The following is an 18,106-nucleotide window of genomic DNA, read 5'->3' as shown; positions in this document are numbered from 1 at the left end:
ACCAGCATCTGCAGTTCTTTCCTACACAAAGCCTTCATAGTTAACTTTCATTATCTGCAGGGTTCCGATGGGAAACGTCGTCTCTCCATGCCCTCCACAGATGCTGCATCAGCCCATGGGTCGTCCACACTCGGTGTTGAGCTCACGATTGCAGCATCTGCGGCAAACATCTGCTGTCCGCTTCGCCAAGGACGACCGCGCACGCGCAGACAGCTGCCTGTGGCAGCCCGTCTGCAAGGCGCATGCGCGGAGAGCCGTTGGCACAAATTCCGCCGAAGCGGTTGAGACGTCACAAAGGAGGTCACAACTGAACCTGATGGACGAAGGAGGAAGATTGGCAGCCCTTTCATCCAATCGACGGTGCGGACGTTGAGGGAGATGTGAAGGAGCACGAATGGGCGATAGTGGGCGGGGCAAGGGGGTAAAGTAAGGTTGAGAGCGCAGGGGCTCGGCGGCCGCGCGATGATCGCTCCAACTTGCTGACGCCGGCGTCCCCTCGTCCCCGACATCTGCCGTCCTCAGAAATGGCTCCGACATGCCGGTCGCTGGCAACCAGCGTGGCCGCCGCCGTGCTCCTGCTGAGCTTCTGCTGTGGCACGGCAACTGGCGTACAAGGTGAAGAGACGGTGGATTCAGAAGTGAAGGTAATGGCGAGGCCTGGAGTTGGCCCGCGGGGGGGGGGGGAGGAAAGCTCTGGCTCATGGAGGGGAAGAGGGGAGGAGGGGAGGGGGGAGAGAGAGGGGAGAGGGGGGGGAGATGGAGAGGAGACCTCGGGTCCGACGGCCCGGTGTCTGGTGCCGGTTGTAGGGTTCAGTGGGATCACATGGTCAATGCTCGGCCCCTTCCAAGGAGCTGCTTCCAACCCCCATTCCGCTTCCTCATTGTCTAATGACGTGAAATGATAAATGCCAGTCAATATCAGGTTAATGTTTTGACACAGCCGAAATGCGCCATGTGCAGTGCATGGAAAGGCGTATGAAATGCTGTTCGCGTCGCATGTATATGTTCACTGAAGTTATGTTTTCCAATCTTTTGCCATCTCAAGTATTTGGTCCATAATATGAAAGTTAAGGCTCTGCAGGTGCATTTGAGCATAGGAGCAGGGAGGTTCTGCTGCAGTTGTACAGGGCCTTGGTGAGACCGCACCTGGAGTATTGTGTACAGTTTTGGTCTCCTAATCTGAGGAGATACATTCTAGCCTTAGAGGGAGTACAGAGAAGGTTCACCAGATTGATCCCTGGGATGGCAGGACTTTCATATGAAGAAAGACTGGATAGACTGGGCTTATACTCGCTGGAATTTAGAAGACTGAGGGGGGATCTTATTGAAACATATAAAATTCTTAAGGGGTTGGAGAGGCTAGATGCGGGAAGATTGTTCCCGATGTCCAGAACCAGGGGTCACAGCTTAAGGATAAGGGGGAAGTCTTTTAGGACCGAGATGAGAAAACATTTCTTCACACAGAGAGTGGTGAGTCTGTGGAATTCTCTGCCGCAGAAGGTAGTTGAGGCCAGTTCATTGGCTATATTTAAGAGGGAGTTAGATGTGGCCCTTATGGCTAAAGGGATCAGGGGGTATGGAGAGAAGGCAGGTACAGGTTACTGAGCTGGATGATCAGCCATGATCATATTGAAGGCTTGAAGGCTTGAAGGGCCGAATGGCCTACTCCTGCACCTATTTTCTATGTTTCTATGTCCAAGTACCATTTTTTTTAAATCGAACCCATCCCCCTTGCACGAAAACCCTCCAATTCTACTGTGTGTCCACATCTTGTAAGCGCCCTTTATGGGCAACTATTTGGGTATGTAAGCATAAAATTTCACTGTGACTTGTCATATATGAAAATAAAGTATAAATTCGATCTCTGATTGTATGTAATAGATGCCAATTTTTATCCCTGGCGAGAAACTCCTTCAATTCCCCATTTACACTCTCAGGGTTTTGACCTCTTCCGTTAAGGAAATGCAGTAAATCCCTCCCCATTTATTCTTTCTAGCCTAGTCATTGTTTTATACTTCAAATATCTCTTTTCCAAAACAATACAACCCCAACCTATCCAATCTGTCATCAGAGCTAACATATTCTAGGTCTGACAACATTCTTGTAAATATTTAGTGCGCAAAAATGTATTTCCTACTATATGGTGATCAAGATTGTATGTATTGTTTGAGTAGTTATGTTTCTTGCACAACTTTCTCTTGTATTCTGGATCATGGCCCTTAAAAGAGAGCATTTCATTTATCTTTCTAGAGGTCTGACAATCTGAGTTCTTTACCTTCAGCCTGAATAATATGCTTATACTGAATGAGTACAACAGATTTATTCCACAGTGGGGTTCTTCCCGTGAGGATCTCCAGATACAATGCTAGTGTCTGAAAAGATTTCGAGTGGGGAGAGGGAAAGAACAACTTTTCCACGATTGTTTACTTTTTATACAGAAAGGAAAAAGACGTGTAACAGATAAAATCAAGGACCAATTACAATTCCCATGTTTAAAGAGAAAACAAAACCATTAATCCAAGTGGCATGCTTTCAGGGAAACGCATCAATTTGGATTGGAAACTTTTCCTACTTTCACTCGCACCCATATAAGGGGTTGTTATTGAGAAAGAAACTTTTAGCGAGAAAGAATCCCGCAGCTGCACGACCTTGCTCTAACTGTTTTAATCCACAAGCTAACACTATCAGACAAGGGAGTAATTTAAGAACAAAGAAACCTATCACTCCTAGAGGGACAAACACATTCCATTCCCAATGATAACATTTCTGCCACAAGCATCCATCTTACTGATTTCTACTGAAAATAAACATTCATTTTGTATTAGCTAAGACAACAACAAAATAAACCATCTTCAACCATCTACAACAAAATATCAATATCTCTAATTAACTATCAACTAATAGCATAGATTAAGATAATATAAGAAGATCACTGCAGATGCTGGTACAAATCGAAGGTATTTATTCACAAAATGCTGGAGTAACTCAGCAGGTCAGGCAGCATCTCGGGAGAGAAGGAATGGGTGACGTTTTGGGTCGAGACCCTTCTTCAGACTGATGGGTCTTCAGTCTGAAGAAGGGTCTTGACCCGAAACGTCACCCATTCCTTCTCTCCCGAGATGCTGCCTGACCTGCTGAGTTACTCCAGCATTTTGTGAATAGCATAGATTCTCCGGTCTACTCTGTTATCTTTACGGGTGTGGTCTGATGTCAAACTCTTTTTTTCACACCTCTCAGTATTGCCCCATTTATTACCCTGATAGTGAAGCATTAGACCCAACTTGGTTGCTGCATTATGAATTTAATTCAGAATCTCTGGAATTGTAATTGTTCATTTAAGCTGACTTACATTTTGATCAATTGAGAATTTTATAATTAATGCACTCAATGTATTTTAAACATACAAAGTTTTTGTAAATGTGGAACACTTCATCCATACAACAACCTTAAGCAGCATTGAGGTGAAAGCTTTTTTTATCAGTGAGATGGGTGGAAAAGCAACACGATTAAGGGAATGTTGTTGGTTTGAATGCTGAGGAAATGCTGGTCCTTGAATTGTAGTTTAGTTTAGTGGCACATGTACTGAGGTACAGTGAAAAACTTTTGTTGCATGCTATCCAGTCAATGGAAAAAAAACAATACATGATTACTATAGTGGCAACTTTAATCCTTCCCAATAAAGTCCTTAAGCTTACAGTTGACGAAGGAGTGAACCGATATTTCTTGAGGCAAAAACCACAACAGAGATATCTTCATGACGTTTCAGTTTAGTCATTTATTGAAGTAATAATACAAACAGATTAGTATATCTCCCGTTGTATAACTTCTGATAAGAACTTTATATCTCACTGTCGCTTCTAATGCGACTTGTATGACTTGCTAAAACCTTATGTCTTAGCAGGCTCTTCACGTGACTGAAGCATTAAGTCAGTGCTGGCTGAATTATACCCATATTCTAACTCCTCCGCTAGCTCCTCCCAGTCCATATATGTCCATTATGACCATATATGTAAGCCCAGTACTCATCTCATGACAACCCCCAAGCATCCAAAAATAATACAACAGGATACAAAATAATATAATATGCTAAAATAGCTAATAAACACACATGGCTCCCACACACTGCCCCCTAATTGTTGTAAGTATATAACAAAACAATTACTAATAAAGGGAGCCATAAAAACTTCATACTAAATCAAAAAAGCATGCACTATATATTGGCATCTAATCTATTATAGTGATTCTTCAATCTTCAAGGCACCAGTCTTTGCTGTACTCGGGTATCAGCTTTGAGCAGACATGTCTTCGTAATCGGTCTTTCCAAGATGTTGCTCTTAGCCTGAAGTCGAACAGTACGCCCAAAACCTTGTGCATCTGGTATAGTCTCCAGTATTCTGCCCATTAGCCAGGATCCTCTTCAATCTTCTCTCCAGCTTAAGAAGCGGTCTGCTGTCAGTCCTCTTGATGCTACACCTGCAGGATTTTCCTTTGTACTAACATATCTCCATTGTGATATGTCAGTAACAACCCTTGCAAAAGAGATTCTATTTGCTACAAATGTTTGAAAGCGCTTGGTTTCGTTGATGTACTTAACCGTTGTGCTATCGGTCCAGAAGATGGATTTGTGCAGTTGAAGCTGTAATTCGTCTCACAGCATTGTGTCAACTCTGGATTTTCCCATTATGAAGTCGTGATTGTATTGCTGGACCAGAAGCTCCTCTTGGCTTGCAATGGATATTCGATTGACAGCAGTGGCAGGGCAGCCTGTCCCATCCCTGTTGTCGTGGTCTCTTCTCGGGAGACCATAGATGACCCATCCCAGTAGGGTTTTCACAACGTATGGTTCATCTCCTTGACTATTGACCAGTTCCCGAGGTTCCAATACCTTTGAAACATTTGCCCCGATGACTCGGTCAATGCCAGAGTCAATTTCAGGAATCTTGACATCCTTCAAATAAGGCCATTGGTTCAGGTCTTCTTGTCTGGGAATGTTTAACTGAGAAACATTGTTGGTCTTGTGTGTAAACACATCAGATAGTTGAATAAAATCATCTTTATCCAGACTAGATATTTCCAAAATAAGACGAGTGGTCACAGACGTGACTTGATGCATGGTACGCAGGGGAATTTTCCTCCTTGGTCCTGAAATGTTCAGCCTTCTCATCAAGCTTTCCGTGCAGAAGGTGGGTTAGCTTCCATGATTCAAAAATGCATATGTTTGCAACACTGTACTCCCCTTGTGGCTCTTTACTTGTACCCGTACAATGGGGAAGCTGGAGGTTTCATCACTGGCCCTGATATGGTCACACGTCTGAGATGGAAGAGCAGCATCACCCGCAATTGGCTTTTCATTCTGTTCTGGTTTATTTTCCTTGTCCTTTTGTTCACTATGAAGTATTTAAGGATGATCTTCTTGCACCTGTGAATCTACAGGTTCTGTAGTCGTTGCCAAATTGCTTTAGGCTGTTTGAGACTTTTCTCTTGCCTTAGCAAAGGTAGGGCCTTTGACAGTTCCTCTTTTCAAATAAGAGTTCATCCCATCAGCTACTGTCAAGCTGTATCTTGATTTTCTGGCCTTAAGTACTCTGCTCATATAAATGCTAAGGCTGATCTGGCCGTTCTCTCAGAACAGGTTGCCTTCATGGAAGACAGGCAGGAGATTGAGGCACAAGAACAACTGAGAAGAAAGGAGGTCTTGTCTTGGCTGCTGCTATTGCAGCATCTAGTTCTAATCGTTCCTTCCGTCTTCTCAGCTGTTCCTTCTGGCTCTTCCTATTGAGCTCCATTTCCAATTGTCGTACTTCTGTTCAATTTCTCAATTCTTTGTTTTTCAATTGTTCATCTCGTTTCTGTTTTTCCTCCTTTCTTCTCAGTTGTTCTTCTTGTGCCTTAATCTCCTGCCTGTCTTCCATGAAGGCAACCTGTTCTGTGTGAATGGTCAGATCTGAGCTTTTATACGAGCAGAGTTTGGTGAAAATGCACGAGATGAAGAACGGGATTTGAAACTCAATTTAGAGTTTGAGACATTTGACGCACTGTCTTCAGGTCCAATGATATCTAAGTTTACACGACTCTGTTGTGTAGCATTCTCAGCAATGGAGTGTGTAGTTTGAAGACCATCCTTAGTACCTTGTGTAAACCCGATAGAAGTTTCCACTGTTTGGTGAATCCACTGATTTTGCTTTTCGAGCTCATCTTCAGGCAGTGGTAACTTTACCAATGCTTCCTTGATTAATTGAATCAGGTTAGATTGTATTCCGTTTGCATTGTCACCTGATTCCTTTTTCTCTTTCATCATTTCTATTAACTTGGTAGCTTGTTTATATCTTGAATGTTTCTGTTTTTCTGCTTCTTCAATCTCACCCTGTCCTTTCGGGGTAGCAACTCGTTTCGAGACATAAGAGAACTTAGAAGATCCACCTTTTGAAGTGGACTACTTGTATGTCAATATCCTTTTAAGATGTATTGACACAAAGTCATATCTTCAAAGGAATTCAAATCAAAACTGATAGCAAGCAGTGCTCCAAGGTCAGTTCTTTGTTTCTAGCATTTCGAACATTTTTCCTCTGTAGTTTTCTTATACAACTTCTGAAAAACAGCTTTCCAATAAAACTTAATGCTACACACTGGCTTTCAAAGTTTTCCTTTCTCCGTAGTCAGATTAACGTGGACAATGACCCGATCAGTCTGTTTCAGCTTCAGGGTTTTTGCAATAAAACAATTCTTGTTCCATGGAGTTGCTACACAAGCTCCAGCCCCACTCCTAGAGCCAGTTATAAATTAAAATGACTCAAAGAGACAGGTTACCTTATCTTCTCTCACCAAGTATAGCCTTTCATCTATTCACTCTGGCTGAGATAAGTTCTTACAATGTAGCGGCTACTTTAGTCCTCCCCAATAAAGTCCTTAAGCTTACCGTTGACGAAGGAGTGGAACGATATTTCTTGACGCCAAAACCACAACAGAGAGATCTTCACGATGTTTCAGTTTAGTTAGTCGTTTATTGAAGCAATAATACAAACAAATTAGTATATCTCCCATCGTATAACTTCTGATAATAACTTAATATCTCGCCGTCGCTCCTTCGTATCTTGTAAGACTTGCTAAAACCTTGTGTCTTAGCAGGCTCTTAACGTGACTGAAGGATTACGTCAGTGCTGGCTGAATTATACCCATATTCTAACTCCTCCCCTAGCTCCTCCCAGTCCATACATGTCCATTATGACCATATATGTAAGCCCAGTACTCGCCTTGTGACAACCCCCGAGCGTCCAAAAATAATACAATAGGATACAAAATAATATATGTTAAAATAGCTAATAAACACACATGGCTCCTACAATTACAATCAAGCTGTCCACACTACAGATAAAGGATAAAAGGAATAGCGCCCAGTGCTAGGTAAAGTTTGATTAAAGATGGTCTGAGACAGATGGTATGTCAGGATCGTTCAGTTGAGTTGCCTGATAACAGCTGGGAAGAAACTGTCCTTGAATCTGGAGGTATGTATATTTACACTTTATCTCTTGCCCGATGGGAGAGGAGAGAAGAGGGAGTGTCTGGAGTGAGACTCGTCCCTGATTATACTGGTGGCTTTGCCGAGGCAGGTGTAAACTAAGTCAGTGGAAGGGAAGCTGGTTTGTGTGATGGTCTAGGCTGTGTCCACAATTCTCTGCAATTTCTTGCGTTCTTGGATGCACTGTTCCCTAACCATGCCCTAATGCATCCCGTTAAAATCCTTTCTATGGCGCATATGTAGAAGTTTGAGAGTTGTTTGGGACATGCTGAATTTCCTAAGCCTTCTAAAAGGTAGAGGCATTGGTGTGTGTGACCTTTAGAAATCATTATCATCGTGGCCCTTTTATATGAACTTGGCACATGTGTACAGTGAATCATTTGCAACAGTTTATTGTTGACAATCATTTTAGCATATTCTGTGGATCATTACTTCAGGAATATGTGCTGAGGATTTTTATATAATTGGAGAGAAATTGCAGTGAAATAAATTTAAGACCTCTTCTGTGACCTGAAAGATTAACAATATTGAAAATACATTGAATTTAACCAAGATCTCAGGAAAACATTTTGCATATATCCTGTTAATTCAAAATCTGATACGGGTTTTTTTTACAGCTGATATTTCTGGTCACAAGGTTAAAAATAGATGAAGAGTTACTTAAATGATTGGCAGTCTCCCAGTCCAGATGGATGCATCTTGGGTTACTGAGAGAAGTAATGGTGGAAATTAAAGTCACTTATGCCCCAGTCTTCTGACTATCCTTGGATATGGCTGAAATGGAAATGAATTGTACAATAACACCTTTATTTCAGAAATGGGAAGGGGAAAGTGCAGGTCAGTCAGCCTAATATCAATTATTAGGAGCTTCAAAAATCTGAAACCAAATTTATTATTTAGAATAATTTGGGCTTATAAGTGAAAGCCAACATAGATAACAAAATTTTGTTTCAAAATTTTATTTTGAAGTAATGTTGAGGATCATGTGGTGGGTGTCTATTTCTAATAGGTATTTGGGGATAAAATGTGGCAATGTGTTAAATTTGAATGCAATGACATTAAATGATAAGTGGTGTGCATGTAAAATGGCTATAAATACAGAAATATAGTAGACAAGGGAGCTTGGATATTGTAAACATTTCCCGTGGTTTTCACTAGACTTTAGTATTTATGCCAATTGCTTTTTTGTTTGATAATTTTGGTTTGCAGATGACTTAAAGTGTAGAAATGAGCTAAGAAAAGGAAAAGCAAAAGACTTCAGAAAGACACTGGTAGACTGGATATATAATTCAGCCAGTTATTATATCGGAAGTACCAAATAAATGTGCTATTTATCGGAAATACCAAATAAATTATCCATCTTAGTTAGCCTCATCATGGGATCCCTCAGCGTCACAAACTTGTCTTCAACAAATTTGATTCACTCCATCTGATATTAAAGAGGCGTTGGAGCACTGGATACAGCAAAAGGTGTGGAACATCCTAGCTGAGTACTGCAGATGTCTATTCCAGAACCAGTGACATATCCAACCAAGCTGCTCCAGTATAGTTCCAATACCATATATTCACCTGACAATGTGGAATGGTCATGGAAAAGTTCATATGAAGTATAAACACCATTGTAAACTGGTTGAGCAGGGTGGCATGCAATTTTCTGTACTGGCAATTCTACATAATTGGGACAGTTTTTTTTAATGTTCATACTTCTGTTTGGTTGCTTATGTAATTTCAGGTAAAACAAAACTTAACTTCAGATAGGCACATGGAAGTGCAGGGAACAGAGGGATATGGATCATGTACCGGTAGATAACTAGGTATTATGTTCGGCACAAACATTGTGATCCAAAGGGCCTGTTTTATTTTCTAAATTGAGATGCATTAACTTTTAGTCTCTTTAGAAAGTGCAACTAAATTGAAATCTAAATTCACATGTGTATAATTATCCTTTCAACATTACCATCTGTGACTGGCTTTTCACACAATATTATTTATGAAATAATGTTTTTTAATGCATGTATTGAAATTTGTGTCTAGATTTGGGGTTATTTTGGACATTTTAAATGGGATACCATGATTTAATAGTCTGAAGACATAGCGCTCCCCATTATCATTTGGTGATGTGCATCTACAACAAGGTGCGCATCTACAACAAGGTGTGCATCTTGCACTGGCTAAGGGCAATGTTTATGAAATGTAAAGAAAAGTTGGCTTATTCTGGATATAGTCAGCATATTGCTTTTTTCAATCACTTGGTGCTAAAGCATCTAGAATTGTATATGTTGGTCTGCAGGTGTCTTTGGCACCTCTTAAACGTGATTCCATGCAAACCATTAAAGCTTAATCTGTAATCACCAAAGGTTTGGGAAAATTTCACCTTGAATCAAAGGTCAATAATTTACACCTGAACCCAAAACTAACTTCCTCTGGAATTGCAGTGCTCTGCTTAAATATCCTGTTGTTACTGCCCCGATAAACATTAACCAAAAAATAGAATAGTTGGGAAGTTAGCAAATCATGTGTTTTCAGCCAATGGTTTGAAAAAGTCACCTTCAGAATTTTGCTGAGCTTGTTTCAATTCTTGCATCAAACTTGGCACAACCCCAGTGCACATGAATTGTTTCAGTTCTCAGGTGTTAATTAAAAAAAGAATGATGGTTGTCATAAACTTAAACTAGCAAATTGAAAAGCAATTTATTAATGTCAGAACTAAGCAACTGAGGCATTTTGTTACTGATGCTCTGTTCCTCTGCAGAACCCGTGTGAAAATTCACCAATTTGTCAAACTAGCAACAAGCAGCTTCAGTAAAAGAATATCAAAGAGATAGTGTCTTCTATTGTCAGTTTTGGTGCCCAGCCCATTTCTGAGAAATTGCAAAGTAGGTAGTTTAAGCTCTGTTTGGATGAAGCAAGAATGCCAAATCAACTCAAGAAGCAGAACCTAAAACAAAAACAGCCTCCAAGATGAGTTTTTTGTGGAAGTAACTAAAAATATTGAAGATAGTAGAGTAGATGTGGTTTACATGGACTTCAGCTTTTGATAAATTCCCACATGGTAGACTGGCCTTGAAGTTAAAGCACAAAGCATCCAATAGATGCAGGCAAACTGGATCCAAAATTGGTGTTAGGAGGCAGAAGATTGACTAAGTGTTTTTCTAACTGAAAGTCTGTAACAAGTAGTGTACCGTAGGGATTGGTGCTGGGCCCTTTGTAATATCTATAAATAACTTGTTTGCAACTATCAATGATTTGTACATTTGCAGACATAGATATTGTTGAAGACTTGGATGGCAAAGAAGGTTCTCTAAGGATCACCTGGAAAGTTGGGCTGAGCAACTCGGATTTACACGCAAATGTAACCCAGGCAAATGTGAAATGTATTTTGGAAAGTCAAATTCTGATAGGTTATATAGATTAAATGGCAGAGACCTTGCAGGGTTGGGGGAGTGATATACAGTGGTCATTGGGGTGTGAGTCGATAGCTCGCTGAAACATGGTCAAGGTAGATGAGAAGGCATTAGGTGTACCTGCCTTCATGGACTAAGGTATTGAGTTTGAGAATTGAAATCTTATGTTATAACTGTACAAACTTATTTGGTTAGACAGCACTTGGAGTATTGTGTACAGTTCTGATTGTCACACTACAGGAAACTTACAGTAGCAATAGAATGAGTGCAGGAGATTCACCAGGATGTTTTCTGGAAGGGATGGCTGTAGTTTTAAAGAGATATTAAATAGGATGTATTTATTACTAAAATGTAGGATGCTGAACTATGACCCGGTGGAGAGTTATACAATTGAGGGGAATAGATAGTTGGAGTCTTTTTCCCAGGGCATTGGAGTCAAGACTGGAGGGCAAATGTTAATGGTGAGAGGGGAGTCATTTAAAGGTGGTCTGTGAGGTATGTCTTTCATACAGAGGGGGTGGTATCTGGAACAATTATAATATTTTATATGTAATATTTTAAATAAATATTTATATTAAATTAAAAAAATTTGGTTGGCGGACAGGAAGCAAAGAGTAGGAATAAACGGGTCCTTTTCGAAATGGCAGGCAGTGACTAGTGGGGTACCGCAAGGCTCAGTGCTGGGACCCCAGTTATTTACAGTGTATATTAATGATTTGGACGAGGGAATTGAATGCAACATCTCTAAGTTTGCGGATGACACGAAGCTGGGTGGCAGTGTTAGCTGCGAGGAGGATGCTAGGAGGCTGCAGTGACTTGGATAGATTAGGCGAGTGGGCAAATGCATGGCAGATGCAATATAATGTGGATGAATGTGAGGTTATCCACTTTGGCGGCAAGAACAGGAAAGCAGAGTATTACCTGAATGATGACCGATTGGGAGAAGGGGAGATGCAACGTGACCTGGGTGTCATGGTGCACCAGTCATTGAAAGCAAGCATGCAGGTGCAGCAGGCAGTGAAGAAAGCGAATGGTATGCTGGCATTCATAGCAAGAGGATTTGAGTTTAGGAGCAGGGAGGTTCTGCTGCAGTTGTACAGGGCCTTGGTGAGACCGCACCTGGAGTATTGTGTGCAGTTTTGGTCTCCTAACCTGAGGAAAGACGTTCTTGCCTTAGAGGGAGTACAGAGAAGGTTCACCAGATTGATCCCTGGGATGGCGGGACTTACATATGAGGAAAGACTGGATAGACTGGGCTTGTACTCGCTGGAATTTAGAAGACTGAGGGGGGATCTTATAGAAACATATAAAATTCTTAAGGGGTTGGAGAGGCTAGATGCGGGAAGATTGTTCCCGATGTTGGGGGAGTCCAGAACCAGGGGTCACAGCTTAAGGATAAGGGGGAAGTCTTTTAGGACCGAGATGAGAAAACATTTCTTCACACAGAGAGTGGTGAGTCTGTGGAATTCTCTGCCACAGAAGGTAGTTGAGGCCAGTTCATTGGCTATATTTAAGAGGGAGTTAGATGTGGCCCTTTTTGCTAAAGGGATCAGGGGGTATGGAGAGAAGGCAGGTACAGGCTACTGAGCTGGATGATCAGCCATGATCATATTGAATGGCGGTGCAGGCTCGAAGGGCCGAATGGCCTACTCCTGCACCTATTTTCTATGTTTCTATGTATTTACGCAGGTACTTTGAGAGGAAAGGCAAAGAAGGTTACGCGTCTTGTGTGGACAAATAAGATGAGAGTAAAAGGGTATCACAGTCCTGTGCTCTACCAAGATGCACAGCCATTTCTCCCATCCCCCTTCCAGCTATATTCTTTCATCTGACCACATTTTGTGCCTCTTCTCCTTATCTCAAATTTTGCCTTTTCATCTCTGGTCTTGGTCCAACCATCTGCCAATCAAACACCTCCCTTGCCTGTGACCCCCACTTGCCAGGTTTTATCCCATCCCATCTCTTTTAGCGCTCTCTCTTCTCTCCCCCCTCCCCCCATCAGTCTCAAACAAACATCACCCATCTTTTGTTCTCCAGAGATGCTGCCAGACTCACTTGGTTACTCCAGCACTTTTTGTCTTTTTTTGTAAATACATTGCAGTTTTAATGATTAATTCTGGTTTAATAATCCTAAATATTGGGTGGCATTCGAACTCTCCTAGTAACATGATAATTATTAAATGCTAATGTTATCAACGAGACTGGCAGAAGGTAAGATGCATGACAACATCACCAGAACTCGAGCTGGGTGTACGGAATGCACACGTGTGAACTCTGAAGTGTGGGCTACTGGCCAAGACTGGGCATTGGGCCAGCTCTGCAGCCAGAGCCAGGGCTGTGGTTTTGAACACTGTGAGTCAGGTACAGTGCCCTCCATAATGTTTGGGACAAAGACCCATCATTTATTTATTTGCCTCTGTACTCCACAATTTGAGATTTGAATAGAAAAAATCACATGTAGTTAAAGTGCACATTGTCAGATTTTATTAAAGGGTATTTTTATACATTTTGGTTTCACCATGTAGAAATTACAGCTGTGTTTATACATAGGTCCCCCGTTTCCCCCTCCCGCCCCAATTTCAGGGCACCATAAATTAGTAAAGACAAATGTGGGTCCCTTGAAGGCAGAAATTATTATGGGTATAAGGAAATGGCAGAAGAGTTGAACAGGTACTTTGGTTCTGTCTTCACGAAGGAAGACACAAACAATCTCCCAGATGTATTAGAGGACGGAGGATCTAGGGAGACAGAGGAACTGAAAGAAATTTGCATTAGGCGAGAAATGGTATTGGGTAGACTGATGGGACTGAAGGCTGAAAAATCCCCAGGGCCTGATGGTCTGCATCCCAGGGTACTCAAGGAGGTGGCTGTAGAAATCATGGACGCATTGGTCATCATTTTCTAATGTTCCATAGATTCAGGATCAGTTCCTGTGGATTAGAGGGTAGCTAATGTGATCCCACTTTTCAAGAAAGGAGCAGGAGAGAGAACGGGGAATTATAGACCAGTTAGCCTGACATCGGTGGTGGGGAAGATGCTGGAGTCAATTAATAAAGAGGTAATAACGGCAAATTTGGATAGTAGTAAAAGGATTGGTCCAAGTGAGCAAGGATTTATGAAGGGGAAATCCTGCTTGACTAATCTTTTGGAATCTTTTGAGGATGTGACAAGTAAAATGGATGAATGAGAGCCAGTGGATGTAGTGTATCAAGACTTTCAGAAAGCCTTTGATTAAGTCCCACACAGGAGATTGGTGGGCAAAATTAGAGCACATGGTATTGGGGGTAGGGTATTAACATGGATCGAGAATTGGTTGGCAGACAGGAAGCAAAGAGTAGGAACAAACGGGTCCTTTTCAGAATGGCAGACAGTGGCGAGTGGTGTGCCGCAAGGCTAGGTGCTGGGGCCGCAACTATTTACAATATATATTAATGATTTGGATGATGGAATTAGAAGTAACACTAACAAATTTGCAGATAACACAAAGCTGGGTGGCAGTGTGAACTGCGAAGAGGATGTTAGGAGGTTGCAGGGTGACTTGGACAGGTTGAGTGAGTGGGCAGATGCAGTATAATGTAGATAAATGTAAGGTTATCCACTTAGACGGCAAAATCAAGGAGGCAGATTATTATCTCAATGTTGTCAGATTAGGCAACGAGACCTGGGTGTCCTTGTACACCAGTCACTGAAAGCAAGTGTGCAGGCAATGTTGGTATGTTGTCCTTCATAATGAGAGGATTTGAGTATAGGAGTAAAGAGGTCCTTCTGCAGTTGTATCACATCTGGAGTATTGTGTGCAATTTTGTTCTCCTAATTGGAAGAAGGACATCCTTGCTATTGAGGCAGTGCAGCGTAGGTTCACGAGGTTAATCCCTGGGATGGCGGGACTGTCACATGAGGAAAGATTGGAAAGACTGGGCTTGCATTCACTGGAATTGAGAAGGATGAGAGGGAATCTAATAAAGACGTATAAAATTATGAAAGGTCTGGTTAATAGACAATAGACAATAGGTGCAAGAGCAGGCCATTCAGCCCTTCGAGCCAGCACCGCCATTCAATGCGATCATGGCTGATCACTCTCAATCAGTACCCCGTTCCTGCCTTCTCCCCATACCCCCTCACTCCGCTATCCTTAAGAGCTCTATCCAGCTCTCTCTTGAAAGCATCCAACGAACTGGCCTCCACTGCCTTCTGAGGCAGAGAATTCCACACCTTCACCACTCTCTGACTGAAAAAGTTCTTCCTCATCTCCGTTCTAAATGGCCTACCCCTTATTCTTAAACTGTGGCCCCTTGTTCTGGACTCCCCCAACATTGGGAACATGTTTCCTGCCTCTAATGTGTCCAATCCCCTAATTATCTTATATGTTTCAATAAGATCCCCCCTCATCCTTCTAAATTCCAGTTTATACAAGCCTAATTGCTCCAGCCTTTCAACATATGACAGTCCCGCCATTCCGGGAATTAACCTAGTGAACCTATGCTGCACGCCCTCAATAGCAAGAATATCCTTCCTCAAATTTGGAGACCAAAACTGCACACAGTACTCCAGGTGCGGTCTCACCAGGGCCCGGTACAACTGTAGAAGGACCTCTTTGCTCCTATACTCAACTCCTCTTGTTATGAAGGCCAACATTCCATTGGCTTTCTTCACTGCCTGCTGTACCTGCATGCTTCCTTTCAGTGACTGATGCACTAGGACACCCAGATCTCGTTGAACATCCCCTCTTCCTAACTTGACACCATTCAGATAATAATCTGCCTTTCTATTCTTACTTCCAAAGTGAATAACCTCACAGTTATCTACATTAAACTGCATCTGCCATGTATCCGCCCACTCACACAACCCGTCCAAGTCACCCTGCAGCCTTATTGCATCTTCCTCACAATTCTAGATGCAGGAAAAATGTTCCCAATATTGAGGGAGTCCAGAACCAGGGTCTACAATCTAAGAATAAAGAGGAGGCCATTTAAAATGGAGTTGAGAAAAAGACTTTTTCACCTAGAGAGTTGTGAATTTGAGGAATTCTCTGCCGCAGAAGGCAGTGGAGGCCAATTCACTGGATGAATATAAAATAGAGTTAGATAGAGCTCTAGGCGCTAGTGGAATCAAGGGATATGGGGAGAAGGCAGGCACAGGTTACTGATTGTGGATGATCAGACATGATCACAATGAATGGCGGTGTGGCTCGAACGGCCAAATGGCCTCCTGCGCCTATTTTCTATGTTAATTCTGAACACTTTTTTTTACAGAAAATATCTTCACCACATCCTATGGCACATGCTGTCAGTGATCAATCTATTACCAAAACAAATCTGGGTTTCATACATGCCTTTGTTGCATCTATCTCGGTCATTATCGTCTCTGAGCTGGGTGACAAGACATTCTTCATAGCAGCAATTATGGCAATGCGCTACAATCGTCTGACTGTACTTGTTGGAGCTATGTTGGCTTTGGGATTGATGACTTGTTTGTCTGGTAGGTGCCTTTTTTCAAAATAAATAAGGATGTGTTATACTTTTTTTCTTAAATTAAGAATTAAGCCAATATGTATATTAATATCTGGTGATATGAATTTCATAATTAAACATAAATGCAATCTTTTTACCAATCTTGTCCATGTGGTATTGCTCATGAACAATAAATTAAACTAGGGTTTATGTTAATGAAATTTGTCTTCCAATTTTGTCTAAGAAATTCCTGTTTTTTTTGTAGCTTGTCCTTTTTTTATCTCCCCATTTTTCTATTAGATCCGCTCCTATCTTTGTTCCTTGTCTGTCTTTCTTTTTTGCACTTTAATTAATTTTTCCATCGGTCTTTAACATCACATTTTAGAGTATTTATTGCGCCACTTCCTTTTCTATGTATGGTGACAAACTAAATCATCGGTTAGAAAAAAAGCCACATTTCTGATTTTCAGAGCAATTAAAAGTGTATTTGTTGCCATTGGCTTCAATAAAATCCTAGAGACCTGATACTCTCAGAAACATTTGAAGTTAGGAGATGTCACTGTTTCTATCTCTGTTAGCATTTTCTACTCTTTAGAAATCCAACGTGGAAACAGGCCCTTTGGCCCACCAAGTCCGTGCCAACCAGCGATCAGCCTGTACACTATCCTATGTACTAGGGCCAATCAATCTACAAACCTGTACGTCTTTGGAGTGAGGGAGGAAACCGGAGCTCCCCGGGGAGAATGTACAAGGTCCATGCAGACAGCATCAGTGGTCAGGGTCTCTGGCGCTGCAACTGTTCAGCTATGCCACTGTGTCGCCCAGTATCCACTACTGCTGCAGGTGGGACTTGGGAGTGCTCTCTTTGTGTGGATTTGGGGGATTTGGTTGATTTAGAATTCAGTTGGCAGTAATAGATTGATACTTTGGCAGACGCACACTGCAACTGCTGGACATAATAGTAGCAAAACTGAAAGTACTTAGCAAGTCAGGGAGTCTCTCGAGAAAGAACATTCAAGTCAGCATTTAAGAACCTTTCATTAGCATACCAATGGATATTTTTGCAACTCTGTCTTTGTCAGCCACACCCTTGACAGGGTGTCATTGATGTTTAAATACAGAAAGCCACTCCTTGTTTTTTCAATGAGTCATTGAGATCATCACTGACACATTCTAAACTAAATCATAGACCTGTTCTAATTTATATATTCTCTACAACTAATGAAAGAGGAAATAGAATGAATTAAGAAATGGAGGAATAGTTAATACTGATTTCAAACAAAGTAATGTAAATTCATGAATAAGAATTCCTCGATATTATGTGCAAGTATCGATTATCCAGAAATGGGGTGGAAACTATGAATCCTTTGTATTTAAATGCACCAGACCTAATTTCTGGGTGTGTTTAAGGAATAATAAGTGCCTACAACTGTGGGTGCTTGCATCTTACTGCAAGGCATGTAGCAGAAAAGGGCATGTTTGGCAGTGGCTTCCAAGGTTTTTCGCATTTAACTCTGGATTTGTCCCTGTCCTTCTGCTTTCCACCTGCAAAATCTTTTCTTTCTGACAGATGTATTTAGTTTGTTTTTTTGTGTTTGGAATTGCATATCCCAATGGAAATTGGAAATGTATAAAATGTTCTACACTAAAATGGAAGGCTGAATGGCAGTGTGTCTCTACATTGAGTATACTTTTGAGCTCCTTCAATAAATGTTTCCTCATTATTAAGGCATTAT

General features: G+C 41.6%; 1 protein-coding gene across 2 annotated transcripts in view; it reads left to right on the top strand.

The window, feature by feature from the left end:
• Positions 1 to 403: 403 nt before the first annotated feature.
• Positions 404 to 18,106, top strand: part of tmem165 (transmembrane protein 165) — a 33,032-nt gene continuing 15,329 nt past the window's right edge. Inside the window, exons 1-3 of one of the 2 annotated variants that reach the window (XM_078398517.1) lie at positions 519 to 644; positions 9,249 to 9,330; positions 16,173 to 16,398. In XM_078398517.1, coding sequence (XP_078254643.1) covers positions 16,194 to 16,398 — 205 coding nt within the window. In that variant the 5' untranslated portion in view covers positions 519 to 644; positions 9,249 to 9,330; positions 16,173 to 16,193. Of the gene's footprint in view, positions 645 to 9,248; positions 9,331 to 16,172; positions 16,399 to 18,106 lie in introns of both variants that reach the window. The other variant, XM_078398510.1, reaches the window with a different exon arrangement.

Source organism: Rhinoraja longicauda, chromosome 1, assembly GCF_053455715.1.
Source record: "Rhinoraja longicauda isolate Sanriku21f chromosome 1, sRhiLon1.1, whole genome shotgun sequence".
Classification (NCBI taxonomy): Eukaryota; Metazoa; Chordata; class Chondrichthyes; order Rajiformes; family Arhynchobatidae; genus Rhinoraja; species Rhinoraja longicauda.
This window is presented reverse-complemented; position numbering and strand designations above follow the sequence as displayed.